This window comes from Pteronotus mesoamericanus, unplaced genomic scaffold (genome assembly GCF_021234165.1).
Source record: "Pteronotus mesoamericanus isolate MK-2021 breed Mesoamerican mustached bat unplaced genomic scaffold, CSHL_Meso_final contig_214, whole genome shotgun sequence".
NCBI classification, from domain to species: Eukaryota; Metazoa; Chordata; class Mammalia; order Chiroptera; family Mormoopidae; genus Pteronotus; species Pteronotus mesoamericanus.
Window position 1 is genome coordinate 1,582,325 of NW_026555089.1, and position 22,840 is coordinate 1,605,164.

Genomic DNA, 22,840 nt, shown 5'->3' on the forward strand with positions numbered 1-22,840 from the left:
CGTCCTGTGAGCTCTGAGCGCAAGGCCACGCCTGGCAGAGCTTGTCCCAGGTCGAGCGCCTTGCAAACGGCACAAGTAGCCGCCCTGTCTCCCCACAGCCCCATCCTGGTCACACACAGCGCCATGAACGTGCCCCTTGTCTGCGACTACGGCTCTGGCTTCAGCAAGGTGGGCTTCGCGGGGACGGAGGCACCCCTGGCTGTGTTCCCGACGATCCTTGGGAAGCTTCGGCACGACGTGAGTGACGCGGTGTCCTCCCCGGGGTCCCGCTCATCCTGGAGGGGGCCCCTGGGCCGACAGCCCCCTCCCCATCCAGGGGCTGGTCCAGCCACACCCTCGGAGCGGGCAAGGGGCCCAGGGCAGCAGCATCAGGGCCGCGGGCACTCAGCCGGGTGAACGCCGAGTGCTGCCCGTCCCTCGGCCTCTGCCTCAGCAGGTCTGGGGGCCAGGGCTTTGCGTCCCTAATCTGACGCCCCAGGGCCGGGGCCGGTTTGTGAGAACCACAGACTTAGACGCAGCCGGCGATGATAGGAGCTAGACAAGCAGACAGCTGCGTGGCAAGAACCACGCCACCCGTCCGGGTACATTTTGCCCCTCTCCCTTACGAGAGTGATGTGGGCACCGAGAGGCAGCTGTACCTTTAAGATACATAGTGGCCCACCAGCGCCTGGTGGCAGCTGACACTCAGCCTCCGGGACAGGCCAGAAGGGCAGGGTCCGAGTGGTGCTCTGTCTAGAGGGCACTCTGTCCTGCCTTTTCACCAACCTGCGAGAATGGGGTGGGGCCACTCCACACCCCATTCTGCCCGAGGAACGGTATGGGCGTCATTGTCCCATGAGAGCGGCACCGGGCACCAGGGCGGGGTTCCCAGAGGGCCAGCCGCTGCCCGGGGCTCGCTGTCGGGGACCTCACCCCCCGCCCACAGCTCTCCGATCCCCGAGACATAAAGGCCCCGCGCCCACCGCCGTGGCGGCCCCCAGAGCGGCCCCTCTGGGCAGTGCCCGGCACCGTCCTGGCGTGACACCTCGCGGCCTTGCACACGCGGCCCCGGGGCACCGCAGCGGCGCGCACCGTGACGCCGATGCCGGTGACTGAGCACGGCCGGGAGGGAGGCCCAGACAGACTCCCCCGAGTCACGGGCCTGCTCTGGCCGTGACTTTGGCTCCGGGCTGCCGACGGCCTCGCCCCGCTGTCCTCCGGTGGAAGGCCCCCCGGGCCCCCTCCCCGGGCACCCAGGTGCACCCCGGGGCCGCGGCCATGCCCGCGGCCCTGTCTTGGTGCCTGCCTGTAGGTGGACCCAGGTGGACCCTGGGACCACCAGCCGGCGGGTCCCCTCTGAGTGAGGGGACGAACGGTCGGTCTGAGAGTAGCCAGGTCCCTCTTCCTGAAGGTGGCCGAGATTAAACGGCAGGCCCCCCCGCCAACGCCCCAAGGCCAATGTGGGAGCCGGGGCCTCCCTGCCCTGTCCCTCCGCCCCCGCCCGCCCCGTGGTTGCCCGTGTCCTAGTCCCACAGCGGGCCACCCAAGTTTCGCAGCAGCGGTCCCTGCCAACCCCGTGTCCCTTGCAGGGCATTTGCTGAAACATCTCAGGGCGTTTTGAAATAGTGCCCGGCCAGAGAGGGCCGCAGAGGCCAGCGCTGGGACCCGACCCGTCGCTGCAGCGGGTGGTGGCCTCAGGCACGGCCGTGGGGCCGCCCTTGAGAGCGGACCTGTCCTGCCTGCGTGTTCCAGGATCCGCTGGTGGGACTGGACGAGGAAGACTGGTTCATGGGGGACGAGGCTCAGAGCCGGCGCGAGAAGCTCAACCTGCTGCGCCCCATCTCGCGGGCCACCGTCCCCAACTGGGACAACATGGAAAAGGCAGGCTGCCACGTGCACGGGGGTGGGGCCGGTCACAGGGCCCCTGCCGCCTGCGCACCGGGAAGGGACGTCCGTCTCGCCGGCACCCGGGGCTCCCGTGGGGGCGTATCTCTCCGTCCCGGCTGCCACCTTGACCCTGGGCTTCCAGCCTCCACGACCGGGGACGTTAACATGTGTGGTTTCAGCCACCGGCTCTGGGACTTGGTCCTGTGGCCCCGGGAAACGCGTCCTCTGGGCTTCCTACAAACATCACCTTACCCAGTCCCCTTCATCTAGGAGGTGGGGACTGCTGTCCACTTTACAGCCAAGGCTCGGGGCTCACAAAGGCGGGCGGGGGCCAGGGCCGGGGCCTCGGCCGGGTTGGCACCCTGTGCCCTCAGGGCGCCCGCTCCCCTCACTGAGTCAGGGGCTCGCCAGTCATCTTGGGGCTGGGATCTGTCCCCTGGGAGACCACGAGGCCCTTTGACCGCACGTCCTGCCGAGGCCACGCCTGTGGACGGAGGCCATGACGTCTGCAAAGCCACTCTGTCTTCCCTGCTTACTCACGTGGCACACGCCCCTGAGGAAGCTGTTCGCGGTGTGGACAGTCTGCCCTCGGACGCGCCCCGCGGTGCCCCGCCGCCCCTCACCCGTCCCCACCCCCGCCCCCAGATCTGGCACCACTCCTTCTACCAGGTGCTCCGCGCCGCCCCCGAGCAGCACCCCCTGATGCTCACAGAACCGCCCTTGAACGCCATGTCCAGCAAAGAGAAAATGTTGGAGGTGAGTGGCCAGGCAGCGGGCAGGGGCGGGGCGGGCCTCCCTTGGGGGGTCGTCCTCTGTTTGCTCAGCCAACAAGACCCCAGCAAGAGGGGTCCCCTTCAGCGGTTCGTCAAGAAGGACGGCGCCCACGGGCAGCTCGCCGGTCGGCTGGCCGGTCGGCAGGGGCCCAGGGCGACTGCGCATTATCCGTGGCCCCGCTCTCAGCTCTGTTGCCGAGGGTCCCGCCCGGTGTCTGGCCCTGACTGAAGAGCCCCGGAGCCCCTCCCTCTCGGGGCCCCCCCGCCCCGGGGCTGCCCCCGGAAGGAAGGGGTGGGTGGCGTGTGCTGATCCGATTGGACCAGAGGGAACCAGAGGCCGGAGCCCGTGAGGGTGCAGCTGGTGGGGGCGCGGCTCCTGCGGACAGGCGCATGTGGGGCGGGGCTGTGGGGCCGCCGAGTCCCAGTGACGGCCTCGGGCTTCTCCCAGTGAGGGCTTCGGGGAGCGGATTAAGCAAACAGCAAGGGCCCGCCCCCCGGCCCAGAGCCCTGGAGCCCAGCGGTGTCCCCCTCAGTGAGCAGCGACCCTGCCGGCAGCCCCAGCGGCCCACGGTGCCACATGCACACTTAGGAGCCTCGTGATGTGACCCGGAAACACGCTATTAATCAGAGCCCAGGTGTAGGCTGCCGCCTCATTAAACCAAGGCCCTGAGGGGCGGGTGGAGCCCCCCTCCCCACCACGTGGACAGGTAGTCGGAGAGGCGGCCGCAGCGGGGCTCCACGCGGACCCGGCCCGTGGCCCACGGCCTGGAAACAGCGGGTGCCGCTCGGAGAGCGCCCAGGGCCTGCCGGGGCCGCTGCGAGCCGGACAGAGGGCGGGGACGGAGGGGACGTGCTGCCACCAAACTGTCTCAGTCCGGCAGCAGATGCCTAGGCGGGAAGGGACTCGTTCCAAGGGGTTGGCTCACGTGAGCGTGGAGGTTGGCGCGCCCCAGGGTGAGGAGGCCGGCCGGCGCCCCGGGGGACCGAGGGCGAAGGTCCAACCCAGAGGCAGGGAGGAGCGGTGTCCCGGGTCAGAAAGGAACGTCCTCTCACTTGGGGGGAGGTTAGACCCGCTCTGCCGACTAGAGGAGGCCACCCGCACGGTTGGGGGGAGGGGCAGCTGCTTTACTCAGTGTCGCCTTAAATGGGGCCCTGGCCCAGAAACACCCTCGCAGACTCGCCCAGGAGGAGGATGGTCCAAATGTCTGGCGCCCCACCCTCACGGCCCAGCCTCGTTGCCACGTGAAATTCACTGTCACACAAACCGTGCCTCCGGCCGCAGGGCCCGTCCCGCACGTCCCGCCGCAGCCTCTCTGGTTCGGAGCTGCACGCGGCACAGCCGGCTCTCACCTCTCCTGGTGACCGTGTGGGGCTCTGCCTTCCAAAGAACCTTTGGCCGTGGGGGCCGCAGGGTCCCCACCGTGCGGGGGGCTCGTCCCCCCCGCCACCTTCGCCCAGCCAGAGCTCTGCCGTACCCCGCGGCCCGTGGGCGCACCCCTCCCCGGCCATCTGCTCCCTCACCTTCCCATCCCCCAGTCTCTCGTGTGGATAGGGTGGGGGGGGGCGTCCATTGTCACATACCCGAGGGCACCCACCGGGGGCAGAAAGAGCAAGGCTGTGTCTCCCCTGTCGCTCCCCCGCCCTGTGTGTGGCCGGCACCCAGGAGGTTCGTCTTGACCCCGCCACGCCGGGACCAGGCGGCCGGCAGTTAACCGGCGGCTGCCAGCTTCTGTGGCCTCTGTTGCCACGGAACAAGCAAGGCACCCCCGGTCCCAGCGTTGGCATTTCGGTAAAGTCCGCCCCCGCCCGGGAGCAGAGAGAGCAGGGGCTGCACAGAGGCCCAGGCGGGACGGCATCGTCCCCCCCTGGTCCCCGCGATGCTCTCCTGGTGTCCCGTAAGGTACCCGGGAGGGTGTGAGCCCACTTCCCAGGCTGGGCAGCGGCGCCCCGAGCTGGGATGGCGTGTCCGGCCCCCCGGCCCCGCCGCCCGCGCCTCTCGGGGGCCAGGCGCCTCCTCTGAGGAAGGCCCGCCTGCCCGCTGGCCTGGCTGCCACTGCGTCCCGTGCTGCTCCGCAGATCCTGTTTGAGACCTTCAACGTGCCCGCCCTGTATTTAGCCAACCAAGGGGTCCTTTCTCTCTACGCCTCCGGCCTGACCTCGGGTGAGTAGCCCCACAGGAGCCCTGACCCCGGGAGCCCCCCCCGCCCCTCCCTCCCTGCAGCTGTGAAAGGAAAGAACAATCCACAGAACGAGCGCCTGCCAGCCCTTTCCCAGCCCCGCCCCCGGGCAGACGGCTCCCTCCCACTGCTCTCGGGTGTCTTCCTTGACAGCCCGATGGAGGGGTGATGGACGCACAGCCAGGAGCCCGGGATTACGATGTGCGGTCTGCTAAGCTTTGCGGCAGGGACTCACTCATGGCGCCATCAGTGCAGTCAAAACAAGGACCATACCCGTCTCCTCTGCACGTTTCTCTGCCACCCCCACGCTGCCCCCGTCCAGCCTGTTCCCAACCAGCAGTCCCTCTGTCCCCAGCCAACAGTCCAAACCAATAGAAGAGTCTGCTTTTTCTGGAACTTTGTATAAATGCGATCACTCAGTATGTATGCATTTTATATGGCTTTTTCCCCTCTGCATAACCGTTTGGGGATTCTTTCATGTCGTTGTTTGTATCAATAGTTCGTTTCTTCCCATTGCCGGGTTCTATTTGACTGCGTGACGTGTCATACTTTGTTCCTCTACGGGGCTATGAATGGACTTTGGGTTGCTTCTTGCTCGGGGCTGTTATAAATCAAGCTGGGCAAACATTTGCGCAGAAGACTTTGCATGGACAGGTGCTTTCACTTCATTTGGGTAAGTTCCCAGACGTGAGGCGTGGGGCAGGTGTACGCTTAACTTTTTAAATAACCTGCCAAGCTCATTGCCAAAGAGGTTGCCTGAGCCGCCTTGCATCCCTCCAGCCCTGCGTGAGCGCCCCGGTTCCTCCTCATCCTCGTCAACGCTTGGAATGGTACGCCTTTGAATTTTAGCCACTCTGATGGGTGTGCAGTGGTATCACATTGTGGTTTGGTTTGTGTCTCCCTCACAACCAGTGATGTTGAGCATGTTTTCAAGTGTCTGTTTATCATCCATGTATCTACCCCAGTCAAGTGTCTGTTTATGTGTTTTGCCCAGTTTTTCACTGAGTTGTTCATCTTTGAGGTTTGAGGATTCTTTCAGCATCCTGGGTACATCTTTTGTCAGATGTGTTTGCAGATGTTTGCTTCGATTCTATGGCTTGACTTTCTTCTCTCACCGTGTCTTTGACAAGCAGAAGTTTTTTATTTTAATGAGTTCCAACTTATCAATTTGGTTTTTCGTGGATCATGTTTCGGTGTCATCGTTAAGAAATCCATGCTGAATCCAGAGATCTTCTGTCATGTTTTCACCTAAAAGTTTTATCATTTTTAGTTTTACATTGAGCGCTATGACCCATTTTGAATACGCTTTCATACAGTATAAGGTACAAGTGAAGTTTTTTTTTTTTTGTATAAATGCTCACTTGTTCCCATGTTATTGGTTGGAAACACTCTACCTTCTTCCTGGAATTGGCTTTGCCTGGTTTTTGGAAAGTCATTTGTCTGTGTGTGTGATATGTTGGTATATTTCTGTCCTGCCTCTTCTGTCCCTTCAATTTATTTGTAAGTTAACAGTACACATTCTCTTGATTACTGTAGCCTTATGAGTCTTGGAACAAGATAATGTTAGTGTAGCACCTTTAGTTTCTTCTTTTTGATAATGTTTTGGCCATTCTAAGTTCTTTACATTTCCATTTTAGACTCAGTTTGTCAATTTCTAACCCAAGAGCTCCTTTGGGTCTTGATTGGAATTGCATTGAATCTACAGATGAATTTGGGAAGAACTTACATCTTAGCAAGTCTGGGTCTTCCCACCGATGGATATGGCGGGTACCTCCCAGGAGTAAGTGGTATCTTTATTTCAATTTCAGGTTGTTCATCGCTAGTTCATAGAAACACAATTGATTTTTATATATTGATACTATATCTGGTTCCCTAACTAAACTCCTGTATTGTGCCGGTGGCTTTTTTTGTAGATTTAATAGGATTTTTTTACATAAGTAATCATGGCGTCTATAGGTAGTTTTAATTCTTTATTTCCAAACGGATGCTTCTCATTGTCTTTTCCTGCCTGATTGTCTGGCTAGAGACCCTCCAGCGCAATGCTTGTCTTGTTCCTAATCTTAGGGGGAATCATTGTCTCGCCAGTGAGCTCAATGTCGGCCGTAGGTCTTTATTAGACAGCCTTCCTCAAGGGAGGGGGCTCTCCAGGAGGATGGTGAGTTGTTCTGTTTTTGTTTTTTTTAATGAATGGATGTTGAATTTCATCAAATGTATTTCCTGCACCTATGGATGTAATGTTATGGATTTTCTCCTTTAGTTCTTTCATATGGTGAATGACATGGATTGATTTTTGATATATTGATGGATTCAATTTGCTAAAATTGCGCTCAGGAGCGTAGGGAGCACGTGCGTGAGGAGGGTGGCCTGCCGCCGTCTGTCGCGCAATGTCCTGCCTCTCGGGGGCCGTTGTCCTTCGTCGCCGGGTGTCTAGTATCTTGAAACTTGTTTCTGGTATTGTGTCCTCTCTTTTAGGTGCTTCCGGTAGAAGGGGTGGGAACCCACTCTTTGTCCCCATTGTAGCTAGACGTGCTCATCTTGACTCACTTTTCTCCCTTTAAACGTGAAGTTTTTGAGAACCAGGCTCCATAGGTGAAAGGAGCCAACCACCCAGACCCTCATCAGCTGTGGACGGTTCCAGAAGAAGCCGTTTCACACAAAATGAGGCCCTGAGTCCCTGCCACCACGTCATGCCCTCTCTGACTAGCACAGAGAGCGCCCGGGTCCCAGCTAACAGAGAACCGTGCCTCCTGCACGGCGCTCAGACTCCCCCGGCATTCCGGCGCCTTCCAGACTGTGCTTTAGGGAAGAAGGTGCTACGAACTCCTTCTTCTCCTTCCTCTTTGGCATCTGCTGCTAATACATGTACGTCTGGTTTAGCAGGGACATCTGTAGACTGCTGTCCAAAATAGGCAGCCCTGCGTCTGCGGAGGCGCGCCCTCCGAGCAACGCGCTGCGGCGGGGAGAGCGTGTCCCTCAGGCCCGTGGCGTCCCCGCCGCTTGTGCGCCCCCGCGGCCTTGCCAGGCCAGCCTGACGGTGGGCGAGGGCGGCCGCGCCCTGCATGTCACGATGCCAGTGCGCTGTCCTGCCTAGGAACGGCCATCGAGTCTGGAGAAGGAGTGACGTACTTCGTGCCCATCACCAATGGCTGCCCCCTGCGCCAGTCGACCGGGAAGATGGACGTGGCGGGCCAAGACATAACCCTGTACCTCCTGCAGCTGCTGTCAGCGAAGGGGGCCTCGCTGGTGGGCACAGGTGGGGCGCTGCTGTTGCTGGCCCGACAAGCCAGTCCCTGGGGTAGCGTTTTTGGCGTGTTCAACCTACAGCCCTCAGTGTAAAGCCAAGGCTACTGGGCCGTCATCCACGTTCTAGACACAGCCCGGCCACGTCTGCAGACGTTCAGTTGATTGATGGTGGCAGTGAGCATGACGGTGGTGGTGGTGACAATGGGGGTGAAGGAGATGGTGACCGTGACGACGGTGGGGGTGAAGGTGTCGGTGGCGAGGATGGCGACGGTGGCGATGATGGTGGTGATGACAATAACGGTGACGCTGGAGGTGATGACGGGGATGAAATGGTGACCTTCACGATGAGCTCCACAGGGTGCGTCCTGTGCGAGGCGCTGAGCTCGGTCAGGCTCCCGGGCCGCCCTGCGTCGCTCCCTGCCACGGCCCCGCGATGGAGAGCGAGGACTCCACTGCAAGGGGAAGGGGCTCAGGAGGCCTAGGTGATTTCCACGTCCCTCCTCTAGTAGGTGTAGCAGCTGGGTGTGAACCAGGGACTGCGGGTGCGGAAGCGCCCATCCCCCTGTCCGCCCGGTCCCCGGATTGGACACCACCCCTCAACAAGCCTACCCGCATTCGACCCTCTGGTTTTCTAAGGCAAGAGGCCTGTGCCCAAGCCAAGCCAAGCCAAGGGCGGAGCCCTAAGAATCGCCGGCATCCGAGCAGAAGCGCGGAGGGCGAGAAGGCCCGGCTGGGACAGTGCCAGCTGCTGTCTGTGTGGGCGTGGTCTCACCTCGCCCTCATACCAGTGCTGCGTGGCGATTGATCCCATCTCTGCGGATGAGGAAAAGGAAGGTTTTTTAAGTGGAAAACGAACTTGCATAACACCAGGCACCTGGTAAATGGCAGAGGTGGGATTTGACCATACATTTGTCTCACCAAAACCCAAACTACGCAAGGAAGGGGTACATGCCAGGGGTGTGCAGCGTCCCAGAGGCCACGGCACGGCAAAGCCTCAGCTGTTGGAGGGAAGGAGCCCAGAGAGAACCGAAGGGCGCGCAGGTTGGGAAGGAGGAAGACCGGGCGAGACCAGGGGAGGGGGTGTGGGCGAGGTCGGGGCCAGATGTCGGGGGGCTGAAGCATCCGTTTGCTTCCCGGGTGAGCTGGTGCAGGGGGTGCGCTGGCCCACACTCAAAAGCAGTGATGAGTGAAACCTAGAACCAGGATGCCACAGGCACGGCCGGGTCTAAAACCTGCCGCCAGTTGCCCAGAAAGGTTGACGGAGTGTAACCTTCCAGACATTCCCAGGCCAGGGGGCTCCGCTCGGCCTGGGCGGAGAAGGGGAAGCTGTGAGTGGTTCCTAGGCGGGTTGGGACACCTCTTCAGCAGACGATACAATGAATCTGGGGTCCCAGCCCCCCCAACACACACATAGGGAGGTCCACCCACGACCTACCCATGCGGACATTTTTCAGACGCTTGCATCTCCTTTCAGACGTCTCGGCTCTACCGTCCCTTCCACCAGCCCAGGCCCCAACGCACCTTGCAGGCCAAGAGGTGCTGCGGTATGAGGCGAAAGAGCACACAGCTGCGACTGTGCTGTTTGGTCCCCACCGCGGGGAACTGAGTCTCCGGGAAGATCCTCCCCGGGAGGAAGCGCGTGTGCGTGCCGTCTCACGTCCCTGCCTCTTCCTTGTCCCCAGGCGACCGGGAGTACATCCGGGACCTGAAAGAGAAATGCTGCTATGTGGCTTTGGACTTTGACAAGGAGAAGGCAGAGGCCTCCTCGCCTCCCCACGCACAGAAATACCGGCTGCCCGACGGCCAGGAGGTCGAGCTTGGCTCGGAGAGATTCTTCGGCCCTGAGGTGCTTTTCCAGACAAATCTCATAGGTGAGCCCAAGCGGGGGGCGGCGGGGTGGACACGGAGGTGAGCTCAGACCAGAGAGGGGGACATGGTGTCCGGGAAAAGGCGCTGGGAGCCAGGAGCGGATGCTGCTTTGAGTAGCAAATAATAGCAAGTTAGTGCCCCACTTCAAAAGTTCCTCCGGTGTCAACTGCCACCGATGTGAGCCTGCGTCTTTGCTGGCTCTCGGATGGGGGCCGTAGCCCCGAATCCTCCCCCTGCTCGTATGGGACCCATTTTACAGCCGAGGAACCCCACGGGGAGCGTTAGCTGTGTGTCACATGATGAGGCTGGACGGCCAGCCGATGCTGGTGCCGTTTACACGGCAGCTGCTTGCACCGTGATCTGAAATTAAGACAAACCACAGGCTGGGTGGGAGGGAACTTCGACAGTGTGGCCGATGCGGAGATTTTAGGCCGGCGTCATCTCGGCTAAGCCCCGTGGGCCGGGTGGGCGCGGCACTGCGGTGTCCGCTGCTCAGGCCCCGCGCCTCCCCCCCCCGCCCCCGCCCACCCACCCGGACAGCGAGGGACAGCCTGGGCGCCCACATGGCGGCCTTCCGCAGCATCAGTTCCTGCGACCCCGCCCTCTGGAAGGTTCTCTTTGGCCACGTCCTCCTGTCTGGAGGCACCGGCTCCTGCTGCGGCCTGAGTTCCCGGATGCAGAAGGAACTGTCTGCCCTGGTGTCCCCTCCAGTCATCGTGAAGGTATGTCCTCCCGGCCACCCAGTGCAGCGGAGCCGGCTAGCAGCTGTCAGGACAGCCGACAGCTCACTTCCCGTCCCGGCTGCGCGGTGCCGCGGGCCCCCGGTGGGTCCTCCTCCGGCCCCTCCCCCGGGGCGTGCTGGTCCCCCTGTGCCGGGACCCCCAGCACATCTGTGCCAGCCGACCCGGCCGGGGCCCGCGGGCAGGTCCGGGAGGACCAGCGGGCGGCTCTGACCTTCCGCACGCGCACCGGGCCTTCCCGAGCCTCGGGCGCCGGCGGGGTCAGAGCGCTGCCCCGGGAGGACCGTCGCACTCGGCGGTGTTGCTCAGCGTAGGAGCGGGAGACCCGGGAAGCGGGGGTGTGAGCCTCGACAGCGCGGCCGAGATGCCGAGCACGCCCTCTCGGTGTTCGGTGACTTGGGGGTTCTTTTGTTCCTGCTTATCTACCTTTTAAAAATTTTCCACAGAAGACACATGGCTGACACACAGACGTTCTATGAGTACGAACGTCTCGTGTGTCTTAGCGTGAACCCGAGAAAGCTCCCGGCGGTGGGGGCGGACGGCTACACGCCCCCTGCGGAGGAAACTGTTCGGTGGGGGGAGGACGTTCGCTCAGGACTTAGTGCTGCGTCACCCCGGTTTAGACTTGTATTTTGACTCTGGTTTCTCCCTCTCTCTGCCCTCTGACCCTCCCCCTCCGTCCCCCTCCCCCTCCCCTCCCCCCACCCCCTCCAGGTGTCCACCTGCCCCTTCTCCCTGTACAGCGCCTGGGTGGGCGGCTCCATCCTGGGCTCACTCTCCACCTTTCAGGACATGTGGGTCACCAGTGACGACTACAAGGACGTCGGCTCCTCCGTCATCCATAGGCGGTCCTTCTGATGGGCAGCTCCCGGGACCGGATCGCCTGTGCCGCCCGCGCCGCCCCCGGGCTGAGCCTCGCGGCTGAGCTGGTCAGAGCGCAGACCCGGCTCGGCGTGAGGCTGGCCCTCCCTCCCTGGACTGCAGGAAAGGGGTCAATAAAGGACAGACGCTGTCCGGGCAGGGCTTGCAGGGTCTGGGACGCTCACAGGCCTCGTTCATGCAGGGGAAGCGGGGAGGGAGCCTCTGCCGCGCCGCATGTTGGTCCCGCCGGCTAAACTGCTGCCGTAGCAAACGTCCCCAGGTCTCAGTGCCGCGGGCCAGTCTGTTGGTCCCTTACGCTGCGTGTCCGCGGGAGGCCAGGGGACTCTCTCCTGCGCCGCCCTCACCCCGAATCCGCTGACAGCGGACACCGTCTGAGACCTTGTGTTGCGGGAGCAGCAGGGTGCCCTGCCGGGCCTTTCTCTGGCCACAGATGCCCAGGCCTGGAAGGGACGCACGGCGTGGCAGCTCGCCGTCAAGTGGCCACAACAAGTCACTTGGGGCTAGGAAGTGCCACTGTGGCCTAATGTGATGCCTGCGAGGCTCCGTGGTGGCACGGAGGGGCTGGCTCCATGGGAGCAGGGCCGGGCGCCTGCAGAGCACCCGCCAGCAGGGGGCGTTTCGTCCTTGCACGGAATAGTCCTCATGGCCTGGCTGCAAGCGGGGTTTTGTTAACATTAAAGCCGATGTCACGTTGCAGGAGCTGGAGCAGCAAGATGTTACTGAACTGGATCGAGGCCATCGCAGGGACAGGGAGTTTAAATCGTAGATGACACCACAGGAGTGCCAGGGCGTGAGCACAGAGAGGACACAGGAGGGGCAGTGACGGTGACGGTGGGCGTGCTGTCCCCAGGCTGGAGACGGCCTGCAGCAAGGAAGGCCACTGAGGGCCGGAGGGAGCTGTGGGGGCCCACGGCCACGCCGTCTACTGGAAATTCAGTGTCCAAGGCGAAGGAGAAAGTCTGGAGGCAGTGACAGAAAACAACAGACACGGTGACAAATCCGGGACACCCCGTCCAGTGTGGATTTGGACCCAACAGATAACTTCAGAGCGAGCACGCGCCCACACCGCCCGTGCCGTTGTTTCCTAAGCCCGGCGACTCTCCAGAGAGGGCAGAGGCGCCGAGCGCCATCGGACGTACGGGGGCAAAGCCCTGAAGGAGAGGAAGGCTTACGTTAGCCACAGACTCCGTGCTGGGTCTGCCCCGGGCTGCGGTGTTGGGGCAACACGACTCGGCGAGAGGCAGAGAGACTCAGGAAGTGTCCCCCCGCCCCCCGTGCCTCCTTGGAGAGAGGGACGCCGAGGCTGTGCGCGGGAGAAACTGCCACGAGAGGCGGCGGTGAGCGGAGAAGCGACCACACCTAGAGTTACTACAGAATTTTAAAAATGAATAACAACTTGGACAAAAAAAATCTCAGAGGATCTCAAAAGGAGGGGGTGGTTTGAGGGGAGGAGGGGGAAAGAAAATGAAGTCGGGGGACATGCGGACGCAGATGGGGAAGGGCTCCGCCGCGCCGCGTCTCTTAAGGATGCGGCTGGCGCACCACGTGGACCCAGCCCCAGCCCTCGAGGCTCCAGCCGCCACCGCCGGTCCATCGGCCCCAGACCCTCCGCCTGCCCCAGGTGCTGGGGCGGGGACGGGCGCCGGTCCCCCAGCCACGCTCCATTGCAAAGTCACACTCCCATCGGTGGGACGTCGTTGCAAATGTCAAACACTGCTTTGCTGGGGGGTTTTCAGTCGTCAGCTCTTTCTGATTTTCTCTGGCCTGGAAATAAGTGTCATTATTTTGATAAGTTTGGAAATCATTGCCTGTCCCTTAGTGATCACCTGGCACAATGCAGCTACCAAAACATCACGCCCACCGGCCCGAGGCTCGGGCCAGAGCCCCCCAACCCCGGCGACGATGACTTACCTGTAAGGCCATCAGCCTGTGTTAGGACTTGCGAGTGGACGGTGGAACTGGAGGGGACCTAAGGCCCACGAGCCTGTGCCCTTTGTAACCGTCTCAATTTTGTACCCTGTGCCTTAAACGTGAAAAAAAAAAAATCATTTTAAGTAACTTTAAGGTAATCCCTGGGAAAACCACATGAAACTACAAACACAAGTTGAAAATAAGGTGGTGGATACGCCAGAAAAATGAGAACAGAATAAGCAGATGTCCGAGAAGTATAATTCGCGCAAAGTCACTAGAAGAACAGAAGAGAGATTTCACTTCTCGGGGGGAGGGCGGCAGCAGGGGCACGAGCCGCAAGCCTTTTCTCCACTGAGCAGAGGACACCAGGTCTGGAACGTGCGAGAACTTCACATCGCGATCAACCTGCTCCAAGTCAGCTGTCGTCTCTGTCCCAGTGAGTGACAACGCCACCCTGGCGGGGCTCAGCCAGGCAATTTCCGTCTTCCCTCTTTCATGGCCACAGAAAGAGCCAGTCAATTCACCGACTCCGCTGCAGACCGCGGAGAATCCGGCTGCTTCTCCCCCTACGGCGGTTCTCCCACGCGGCGCCTCCGTCGCCTGTCTCCAGGGTCCTGCCGCAGCCTCCTCCCTCCCGGGAGTCCCTGCGTCCATCCACCCAGCAGCCAGAGCGGTCGGAGACGCACAAGCGACCACGGCCGTCCTCGGAGCCACGGCGAGACAGCGGCGCACCCCCTGCAGGAAGGGTGGCCGTCAAAACACAGAAAACAATTCATTGGCCACAACGCAGAGAAATCAGAAGCCTGTGCTCTGCTGGGGGGACATAAAGCGGGGCAGCGACGTGGGAGCTGCTTAAAAGGCTCAGCGTGGAATCGCCACGTGACCCAGCAACCCTGCTCCTGGGAATAGACCCAAAAGCTGGAAGCAGGGACTTGAACAGGCACCCGCATGGCGGAGCTCAGCCAAAGGCAGAAGCCGCCCATGTGTGTTGGACGACTGGGCAAGGACGCGGTGGTCTGCACGTCCGGGGGGCATCGTTCAGCCTCCAAACCAGGACGCTCTGGCACCTGCCGCTGCGCGGATGGGCCTTGAGGGCACGGTGCTGAGGGAGGCGAGCCAGACGCAGAAGGACAGACGCTGCGTGGCCCACGCACCGGAGGCCCCTGGAGGAGTCAGACCCACAGAGACGGAGAGCAGATGGCGGTGCCGGGGCTGGGGCGCGGGGGTGGGGGCGCTCGGTGTGTAACGGGGGGCGGAGAGACAGAGGAAATGAGGAAGTCCTGGTGAGGCAACGGTGGGGACGTCCCTCACGCCGCCGAAGCGCTTAAACCGGGTACGTGTTACGTTGGTAGTTTGGGTTGGGGTGAATTTCACGTTAAGTGTATTTCAGCACAAAAAACCGCGAAAGCTGCCCGTGGCCTGCCTTCCCGGGGGACACAGAGAGGCTTCGCCTGGGTCTCTGGCTGCGTGGCCCGCGCGCTGCCTTCGCTGTCAGGCTGTGCCCACGCGCGCCCCGCCCGCCCCGCCGGGGCCACCAGCCTGCACGCCGCTCCGCGCGCACGGACTCTCCCACCCCACGGCCTTGCACGTGCGACCCCGCCGCCCGCGCCGCGCCCAGCTCTTTGCTGAGGTGCCTCAGCAGGGACGCCGCGCCTGACAGTGGTGCCCGACGTGGACGTGTTGAACAAACGATTGAGTGAATGAACGAATGAATGAATGAATGAAACAAACAAGAAAACCCGAAAAGCTTCACAGAAAGCGGACAAAGGGTGGGACTCGGCGACCCCCCGGCGGGACAGACCCAGTAGCTGATAAAGCTGTGAAGCGCTGCTCAAGCTCACGGACCAGTTCCTTCAATCTGGTAGAGTGGACGATTTTACAGGCGAATAAGAAACCAAACTAAAACAGCAGTGAACTTCTTCTTGACACCTACTTAGGCAGGCGCGGCACGGTAGAGGGCCCCGAGGTCGCGGGCAGCCTGTGGGGTGGCGGGAGCCCTCGCTCGCTGTCATGGGTGCTCGGGACAGTGCCGGCTGCATCCCAGTCTCCACCTCGGGGACATTCCCGTGCACGTGCGGCAGTATCCACATGGACTTGGGGACAGATCAGGGAACGCGACCAACAGAGCGTGGTGGAGACAAACCTCCAGTTCGGAGCAGCAGGTAAAAGCAATGAAGTCAATCTGCACAGACGAGGTGATGGATCTTAAAGGTCTGTGTTGAGGGCTTTTTTTTAATCTTCACCTGAGGGTATGTTTTTATTGATCTGAGAGAGAAAGAGAAATTGATGTGAGAGACACATTGATCAGTTGCCTTGTGTACACGCCCCAACTGGGGATTGAACCTGCAACCTCAGTATGTGCCCTGACCAGAAATTGAACCCACCGCTGTTTGGCGCACAGAACCACGTCCAACCAGCAGAACCGTCCGGCCAGGGCTGTGTTGAGTTTTCAATAAAAATGGGAAAAGGCTCCAGCCAAGTACCGCTCTTCTATTTTCTACTCGCATCAAAGGGCTTTGTGCACAGAGCTGAAGAGTCGGACGCGCGCGATCTGGGTCAGGCGCTCTGGAAAGGGCCTGGCGGCGCCACCATCGCTCTGTGGCCGCGTGGCCCGGTGCTGTCTGCAGAGACGCTGCCAGGGACAGCGCGCGAGTCGCCGTCGGCGTCGGTAATGACCAAGGACAGAGTGAGGCTCATTTCTGACTCCCTGCCTGGGTTTTCTAATATTCCCGCTGCCTTCCTGAGGCTTCTGTCCCTCCCATCTGCCTTCCGTGGGACGGGCTGGATGTTCTTTACTCTGTGGATTTCTCTGTTCTGGACGTTTCACATAAATGGAATCACAGCATGTGGTCCTTTGTACCTGGCTTATTTCACGTACTAGAACGTTTTCAAGGTGTTCCCATATCGCAGTGCATGTCAGCAATTCCATTTTATTGCTGAATAATAGGGACCACCCACCCACCCACCCATCCATCCACCCACCACCAGCCCACCCACCCACCCACCTACCCACTTACCCATCCATCCATCCATCCATTGATCCGTCCACCCCCTGCCCGCCCACCTTCCCACCCATCTGGCCTCCTCACTTGGCCAGAGCAGAAGGCAGGGCCAGCGCAGTTGGAGGGCACTGAGGGAGAAAGGCCTGGAATCAAATATGACACTAACGTTTTAGAACAAACAGGACCAAGTTGTAGAAAAGCTGTGGCTGGCTCAGCCCTAGCAAAAGCCTGACTCGCTTCCTGCGAGCCTGCCCTGAGCCTGGCCGTGGGTGGCGTCCCTCGGTTGGCACTGCCGCCATGGATGAAGGAGGTGTTAGGGTCCCCCCCATTTCGGGGAACACAAAGGGAAGCCCCGAGTCACACAGCTGAGGCTCAGCCCCGGGAAGTCAGCTTCATCAACCTCTCCACAGTGACCAGAAGCGTCTAAACAGTGGTAGCCGGGTGTGTGACACCGCGGGGTCCTTGCCGCTCCGGGGGACGGGCAGGGGTAAGCCAGGGTCTGACAGGGCGGTCGGGAGCGACTACCAGGAAAACGACCGTATTTCGATCCCGGTGGGTTAAGCGTCCCCGAAAACGGGTGCCGCGGACGTGTGCGCAGAAGGCTGGCCTGCCGGGCGCTCCGAAGCAGCGGCATCGCCCGCGTGCGGCAGGGGAGTCACGTTCGCTGCTGGGGAGTGAGTTCCTCCCACGAAGCTCATGACAATTAGCGGCCCTGATAGGCCATTACAGCTTAATTAGACGCCGGGAATTGCTTTGTTAAAAGCCAGTTGAGAGACTGAGGTAAATAACTGTAAACTCGGCCCCCAGACGACTCTCTGTTCCTGGAGCAGCGATCCCGCCGGGGCGCACCGTCCATGGGCAGCTCCGACCCCACGGCGCTCAGCCCTCCGGCGGGCCTGACTCCAGGTCTCGGGCCAGGGGACGCCTTCTGTCCCAGCCTGGGCCACAGCAGCGAGCAAGGGCAGTGGGACGGCTCAGCTGGGGCCGTCGGCCACTCCCAGGGCTTCCTGACTCGACTGCTGTGTTAACTGCAGCACCGCCCCCCACCGCTGCTCACACGGGGGGCCCCTGCTCCCCGCCCAGCCTGCACCTGTGCGCTTCAGCGCTGGCTGCGCGGCCGGCGTGGGGGGCGGGCAGAAGCCGGGCCGGAGAGGGCCCCAGGGTGCTGCTTCCTGCTCTTTATTTTCATCCATTTATCTATTCACCCACCCACCCACCCATCCATCCTCCATCCAATCACCCACCCATCCATCATCCATCCTCCATCCATTCTTCCCCTCCCTCCCTCCCCCTGTCTATCCATCCACCCATCCCTCCTTCATTTGTCCATCCTCCATCCATCCGCCCATCGTCCCTCCCTCCATCCCTCCATGCAGCCTCCCATCCCTCTCCATTGATTAAACACTGAGGTGATACTACATCAATGCACAGGCTTGGAGTGAAGCCCCCTGCACTTGAAGTCAGGTTCAAATAGGCTGTTTGGCCATAAGCCAGTTACCCAATTTGCTGCACGGCGCCGTTTCCTCGTCTGTAAAGTGGGGAGACTAATGCAATGGCGAAGCACTCAGGGGGTCGATCTGTAGAAGGAGCCTAGAGAAGTGCCTGACGGGTAAGGCGCTCGGCCCTTAGGGGGGCCATCGTTCCCGAACATTTACGGAGTCGCTGTAAGCCAGGTGCTGTGGTTTGGAAGAGATCCAGAGACAGTCCTGGGGCTCAGAGAAGGCACTGGGGGGCTTCCTGGAGCTGGTGGCGTGATTAGGGACCGTCTGATACTCGCGTTTGTCAGGCTTCAGGAGAAAAGGGGCTTAACTTTGGAATCTGGTCATTAAACGTTCCCAGAGCGACCTCTATTGCTGCTTTGAAATAAGGGCAACACGGTATTGTTTTCATACGCTACTTTGCTGCCGAGGCCATTGCCAAGACTGGGTAGTTTCTTTACACAAAGCGCGACACCGCGTTTAGCTGGGGATCCGGGAGCCTGGTTTAATGCGTGGAAGGAGGCTGCTCAATACCGTAGCCGGCTGATTTCCTGACTTAGCGAGTGCAGGAACTCCGTGTTTCTGTCCCCAAACAGCCGGACCCAGGTGGCCCCGGCGTCTCCGACTCTGGCCAAAGGCAGCGGGCTCGCAGGATCTCCGGCCCGAAGCTTGCGCATGCGCACAGGGCGCCGAGATCCGTGACTGGCGCCCCTCAGGAGAGCGGCAGAACTAGGAGGAAAACGGTCGACCGGAAAATAAAAAGTAATGCCCGCGGACGAGGTGCGTGTTACCGAAGCGGGCCCAGCGGTCAGGAAGCAGGAGCAGGAGGCGGGCACGGGTGCCGCGGTCACCCCAGTCACTGAGATGGGGCCACCTTGCCATCGGGCTCATGGCGGTCACCTCGCGGCGCTGGGGGTGGGTGGAAGCCCGAGCTTTAAGAACAGTCTACACAACGCAGAGCAGCCCTTGGCTCCTCCTCTCTGCAGCAGTAACCCTGTTAACGTCAGTGGACCATTAGCCAATGAGCAGCCAGCAGGCCATCAGCCAGTCAGCAGCCAGCAGATCATCAGCCAATCAGCAGCCAGCGGACCAGTCAGCAGCCAGTGGATCAAGGGCCCATGAGCAGCCAGCAGACTTTCAGCCAATCAGTAGCCAGTGCACCATCAGCCAATGAGCAGCCAGCAGGCCATCAGCCAGTCAGCAGCCAGTGGATCATCAGCCAATCAGCAGCCAGTGGACCAGTCAGCAGCCAGTGGATCATGGGCCCATGAGCAGCCAACAGACTTTCAGCCAATCAGCTGCCAGTGCACCATCAGCCAATGAGCAGCCAGCAGACCACCAGCCAGTCAGCAGCCAGCAGATCATCAGCCAATGAGCAGCCAGTGGACCATAGGCCAATGAGCAGCCAGCAGACTTTCAGCCAATCAGCTGCCAGTGCACCCTCAGCCAATCAGCAGCCAGCAGACCAGTCAGCAGCCAGTGGATTATGGGCCAATGAGCAGCCAGCAGACTTTCAGCCAATCAGCTGCCAGTGCACCCTCAGCCAATCAGCAGCCAGCAGGTCATCAGCCAATGAGCAGCCAATCATGGGCCAATGAGCAGCCAGCAGACTTTCAGCCAATCAGCTGCCAGTGCACCCTCAGCCAATCAGCAGCCAGCAGGTCATCAGCCAATCAGCAGCCAGTCAATCATGGGCCAATGAGCAGCCAGCAGACTTTCAGCCAATCAGCAGCCAGCAGGTCATCAGCCAATCAGCAGCCAGCTGACCATCAGCCAGTGAGCAGCCAGCTGGCAACATGAGCGTAAACCAGCTGACCACACATGGCCAATGAACACACGGATACCAGCACAAGGACTGCCCAGCCCAAGTCACTGGGGACCTTAATCCTGAGACAATACATGGTTATTATTTTAGGCCAGGCTGTGCAGCTCAGGCACCTACTCCGTGCCCAGATTTCTGCCAGGCCTCCAACGAAGTTACAAAAGTAGCAGAAGGAATATCCCTGCCCCACACCCAAAAGATGTGTTTGGAATGGGTGCCTGGCGACCTGCGTGGCGATAGGCACAGGGAACCTTCTTCCGAGTCTGAAAGGCCCACAGGTGGGGCTGCCCCGGGTGCCGGGCAGGTTTGGTCTCTGGTGTAAGAAGCCGCACCCCAAGGTTGAGGGGCAGCCTCGTCTGACACAGCCCGTCCCGGTCCAGGACGGGGTGGGGGGCGCCGGCGAGGCGGGGCAGGGCCCCCACTGCCGGTCCTGCCAGCGCGCCCCAGCGGCGGTGGATCTGAGGGGGCTTCGCTAGGGGAGCCGGGGTTTGGGTTCCAGGCCCGCCACTCGGTGTGGACGTGACCCTGCGCAAGCCACGTCATCGGCCCGCGCCTCCGCCTCTCGCTGGCCCCGTGGGCGCCGGACCAGTGTCCTCTTCTCTCCCCATCGCTGGCTCTGGAGGGATGTGCAGAGGGTGACCCTGAGCCTGTAAGGGCGAAGGCCATCGTTGCCTCACAACTCGGGTGACACCGGATGAGGTGACACTTGGAGGACACTGTGCTCAGTGAACTCGGCCGGACACAGAAGGACAAAGGCACCACCTCACCGTGTGTGGAATCTAAGAAGAGTGGGCCTCGTGGGGGGAGGGCGGTGGGGAGCCTTGGGCCCTGCCGGGCAGAGCCTGCCAGTAGAGGTCGCCCTGACACAAGGTTGTCAGCGGCTGCCACCAGCCAGACTTGGTGACAGTGGGCACTCACATTTTCCACCAGCACGTGCCGGGAGCGGCGGCTGTGTGCCCAGCGTGGCCGCCCTCCGCATCGCCTGGCCCCAGGGGCAGCAGGCTGCACGTGCGCCTGGGGTGCTCGGGCATCCGTGCGCTGGAGGGGAAGTGGGCTTCACCAGCACGTGCCGGCGACACCCGAGGTCTGAGCCCCGGGGCGCTTGGGCAGCGCTGTCCCTGCACCCACCCCACGCGGAGGCGCAGCCCTGCAGGGACTCGGTTTCCCCAGCCTTCACGGGCACAGGGCAGGCCGCGAGGGGGCGCAGGAGCCTGCGGCCTGTCCCTCAGGCGACACCGGCTGTAGTCATCCATGGAGGCGTTGCGGTTCTTTCATCCGGGGAACTGTCTAAGGGCCACCCAGATACAGCACCCCCCTCCCCCGACTTGGTGAGGCCACCGAGTCTCCAGCCTGGTGGACCCCGGGCCTCCTCTGCTCCACGGTGGATGAAGGGGAGGTGCCGAGCGAGGCAACGTGATTAATGGGGGAGCCTGGCCTGTTCCAGAACTGGAAGGGAAATGGGTCACTCTCAGAGGACCTGCATGAGAACAGGCACGAGTCACTGGCCAGTGGGAGAAACTTCTGGAAGGTGTCGGGAGGCCGGTGGCTCAGAGCAGGATGGTGGCAGGTGGCAGGTGAGACCACCAGGTGCGACTGGAGCCGGCATTAGAGCCGGAGACAGGATACTCTCCTTCGCTCACTCCGCCATGGGCCCCCGCACCTTGGATGAGGTTTGGGTCATTCTAAGTGTGTTCGTAGATTCAAATGACATACAGAGAGATTCAACACTTAAATAAAAGCGTTGATAGATGCTTTCTGGGGGCCCTTGGCTGCCAGGGGAGACGGAGCTCAGGCTGTGGGTTTTCTCCTTGAAAGGAATATAAACCCACCTAAACCAGGACGAAGCAAAAAGAAAAAGAAGGGGATTCCTTCCTCTTCTGCAACTGAAAAGTCCAGACATTGCTCTCATGTATCAGGCAGCTTTTGCTGTGTAACAAACCACCCCAAAACTGAGTGGCTTCAAACAACCACCATTGTATCATTGTTCCCAAGGCTGCGAGTCACCTGGGCAGTTTGTTCTTAGCGGGTCCAGGATGTCCTGAGTCACCTGGTGGCCAGTTGGCTCCAGCTGTCAGTTGGTGCTGGAGGTCAGCAGGGTGATGGGGCGACTGGCCCTGTGTCCCTCACCCTCCAGCAGGCTGGCCTGAGAGCAGCTAGAGAGAGCTGCCCGGTGCCCCTGCACTTCTGCAGCCTCTGCTTGTGGGATGTTTGCTGCTGTCACAATGGCCAAAGCGAGTCACATGGCCAAGCCCTGGTTCAAGCAGGTGGAGAAATAGACTCTAACATCACAGTGGAAAGAGGCGCACTCGCAGAGAGGGGAGGAGCGTGAAACCACTTCCGCTCCCCGTCACGTCGGCCTCAGGGCAGCCTGGACCCAGGGATTCCAGAAACCTCTTTGGGACTCGGTCTTGCTGCCCCTCCTGGCCCTGGCCCTTTCTTTGTTGGACCTGCAGCAAACGGGCCTCTGGCAGCCGGGGACTACAGCTTCCCAGCTCAGGCCCGGGCGCATGGGAGACCATCCAGCCTAAGGTTCTGAAGAAAGTCCTGGAGCTGCCTGTCCCTGGCTCTGATGGGGTCACATCCCTACCTCTGAGCAGACTGCGTGTCAGTGGGACGTGGTGCTCTGGTGGCCTCCTTCAGCGGCCGGAGCAAGAGCCCGCTCCCCCGACCATAAGGACAGAGGAGGACAGCGCAGTGTTGGCCGAGGAACCCAGGGGCCAGCCCCCCAGCAGGGACCTGAAGCAAACCTCGCGGGGGCGGGGGCAGAGGAAGCCAGCACTGGGGCAGGGCATCCTTCGGCGCGGGCGGGGAGCTCGCTCCGGTTTTCTGCGCGTGCCATATGGCTATCAACTTTCTGCGTTTTCCTTGGGGCAACGGGCTGCTCAGGAAGGCCGTCCTGCCTCTTCCTGCTGAGGCCCTGGAGGAATTTGCCGTGTCTGGCCCCGGGGGTTTGCGCCTGCTGGCGGCACCCCAGCCCTCGCCCGGGTCTGGGCCAAGCGCCGGGTTGAGTCGAAAGTCGCGGCGTGGGCCGTCTCAGACCCCAGGCCCGGGTGGGCGATCTGGGCCGGCGAGGCTGC

At 61.3% G+C, this 22,840-nt stretch overlaps 2 protein-coding genes across 2 annotated transcripts; both read left to right on the forward strand.

Annotated features, from left to right (window-relative positions):
* Nucleotides 1-123: 123 nt before the first annotated feature.
* On the forward strand, nucleotides 124-8,152 carry LOC129068456 (actin). Its single transcript, XM_054570679.1, has 5 exons — nucleotides 124-237; nucleotides 1,732-1,860; nucleotides 2,512-2,622; nucleotides 4,716-4,800; nucleotides 7,908-8,152. Exons 1-5 carry the CDS (start codon nucleotides 124-126, stop codon nucleotides 8,150-8,152), a joined length of 684 nt encoding a protein of 227 aa, XP_054426654.1.
* A 788-nt stretch (nucleotides 8,153-8,940) lies between these two features.
* Nucleotides 8,941-11,526, forward strand: LOC129068457 (actin, cytoskeletal 3-like). The gene is made up of 5 exons (XM_054570680.1): nucleotides 8,941-8,949; nucleotides 9,534-9,603; nucleotides 9,742-9,930; nucleotides 10,469-10,650; nucleotides 11,383-11,526. Exons 1-5 carry the CDS (start codon nucleotides 8,941-8,943, stop codon nucleotides 11,524-11,526), a joined length of 594 nt encoding a protein of 197 aa, XP_054426655.1.
* The last annotated feature ends 11,314 nt before the right edge of the window (nucleotides 11,527-22,840 follow it).

Bases quoted from the DNA above. Each gene is read 5' to 3' on its own strand.
- LOC129068457 (XM_054570680.1), top strand. The intron at 9,931-10,468 runs GTGAGCCCAAGC...CCACCCGGACAG, and splicing joins TTTCCAGACAAATCTCATAG to CGAGGGACAGCCTGGGCGCC. The intron at 10,651-11,382 runs GTATGTCCTCCC...CACCCCCTCCAG, and splicing joins CCCCTCCAGTCATCGTGAAG to GTGTCCACCTGCCCCTTCTC.
- LOC129068456 (XM_054570679.1), top strand. From the start codon at position 124: ATGAACGTGCCCCTTGTCTGCGACTACGGCTCTGGCTTCAGCAAGGTG. The intron at 238-1,731 runs GTGAGTGACGCG...TGCGTGTTCCAG, and splicing joins TTGGGAAGCTTCGGCACGAC to GATCCGCTGGTGGGACTGGA. The intron at 1,861-2,511 runs GCAGGCTGCCAC...CCCCGCCCCCAG, and splicing joins ACTGGGACAACATGGAAAAG to ATCTGGCACCACTCCTTCTA.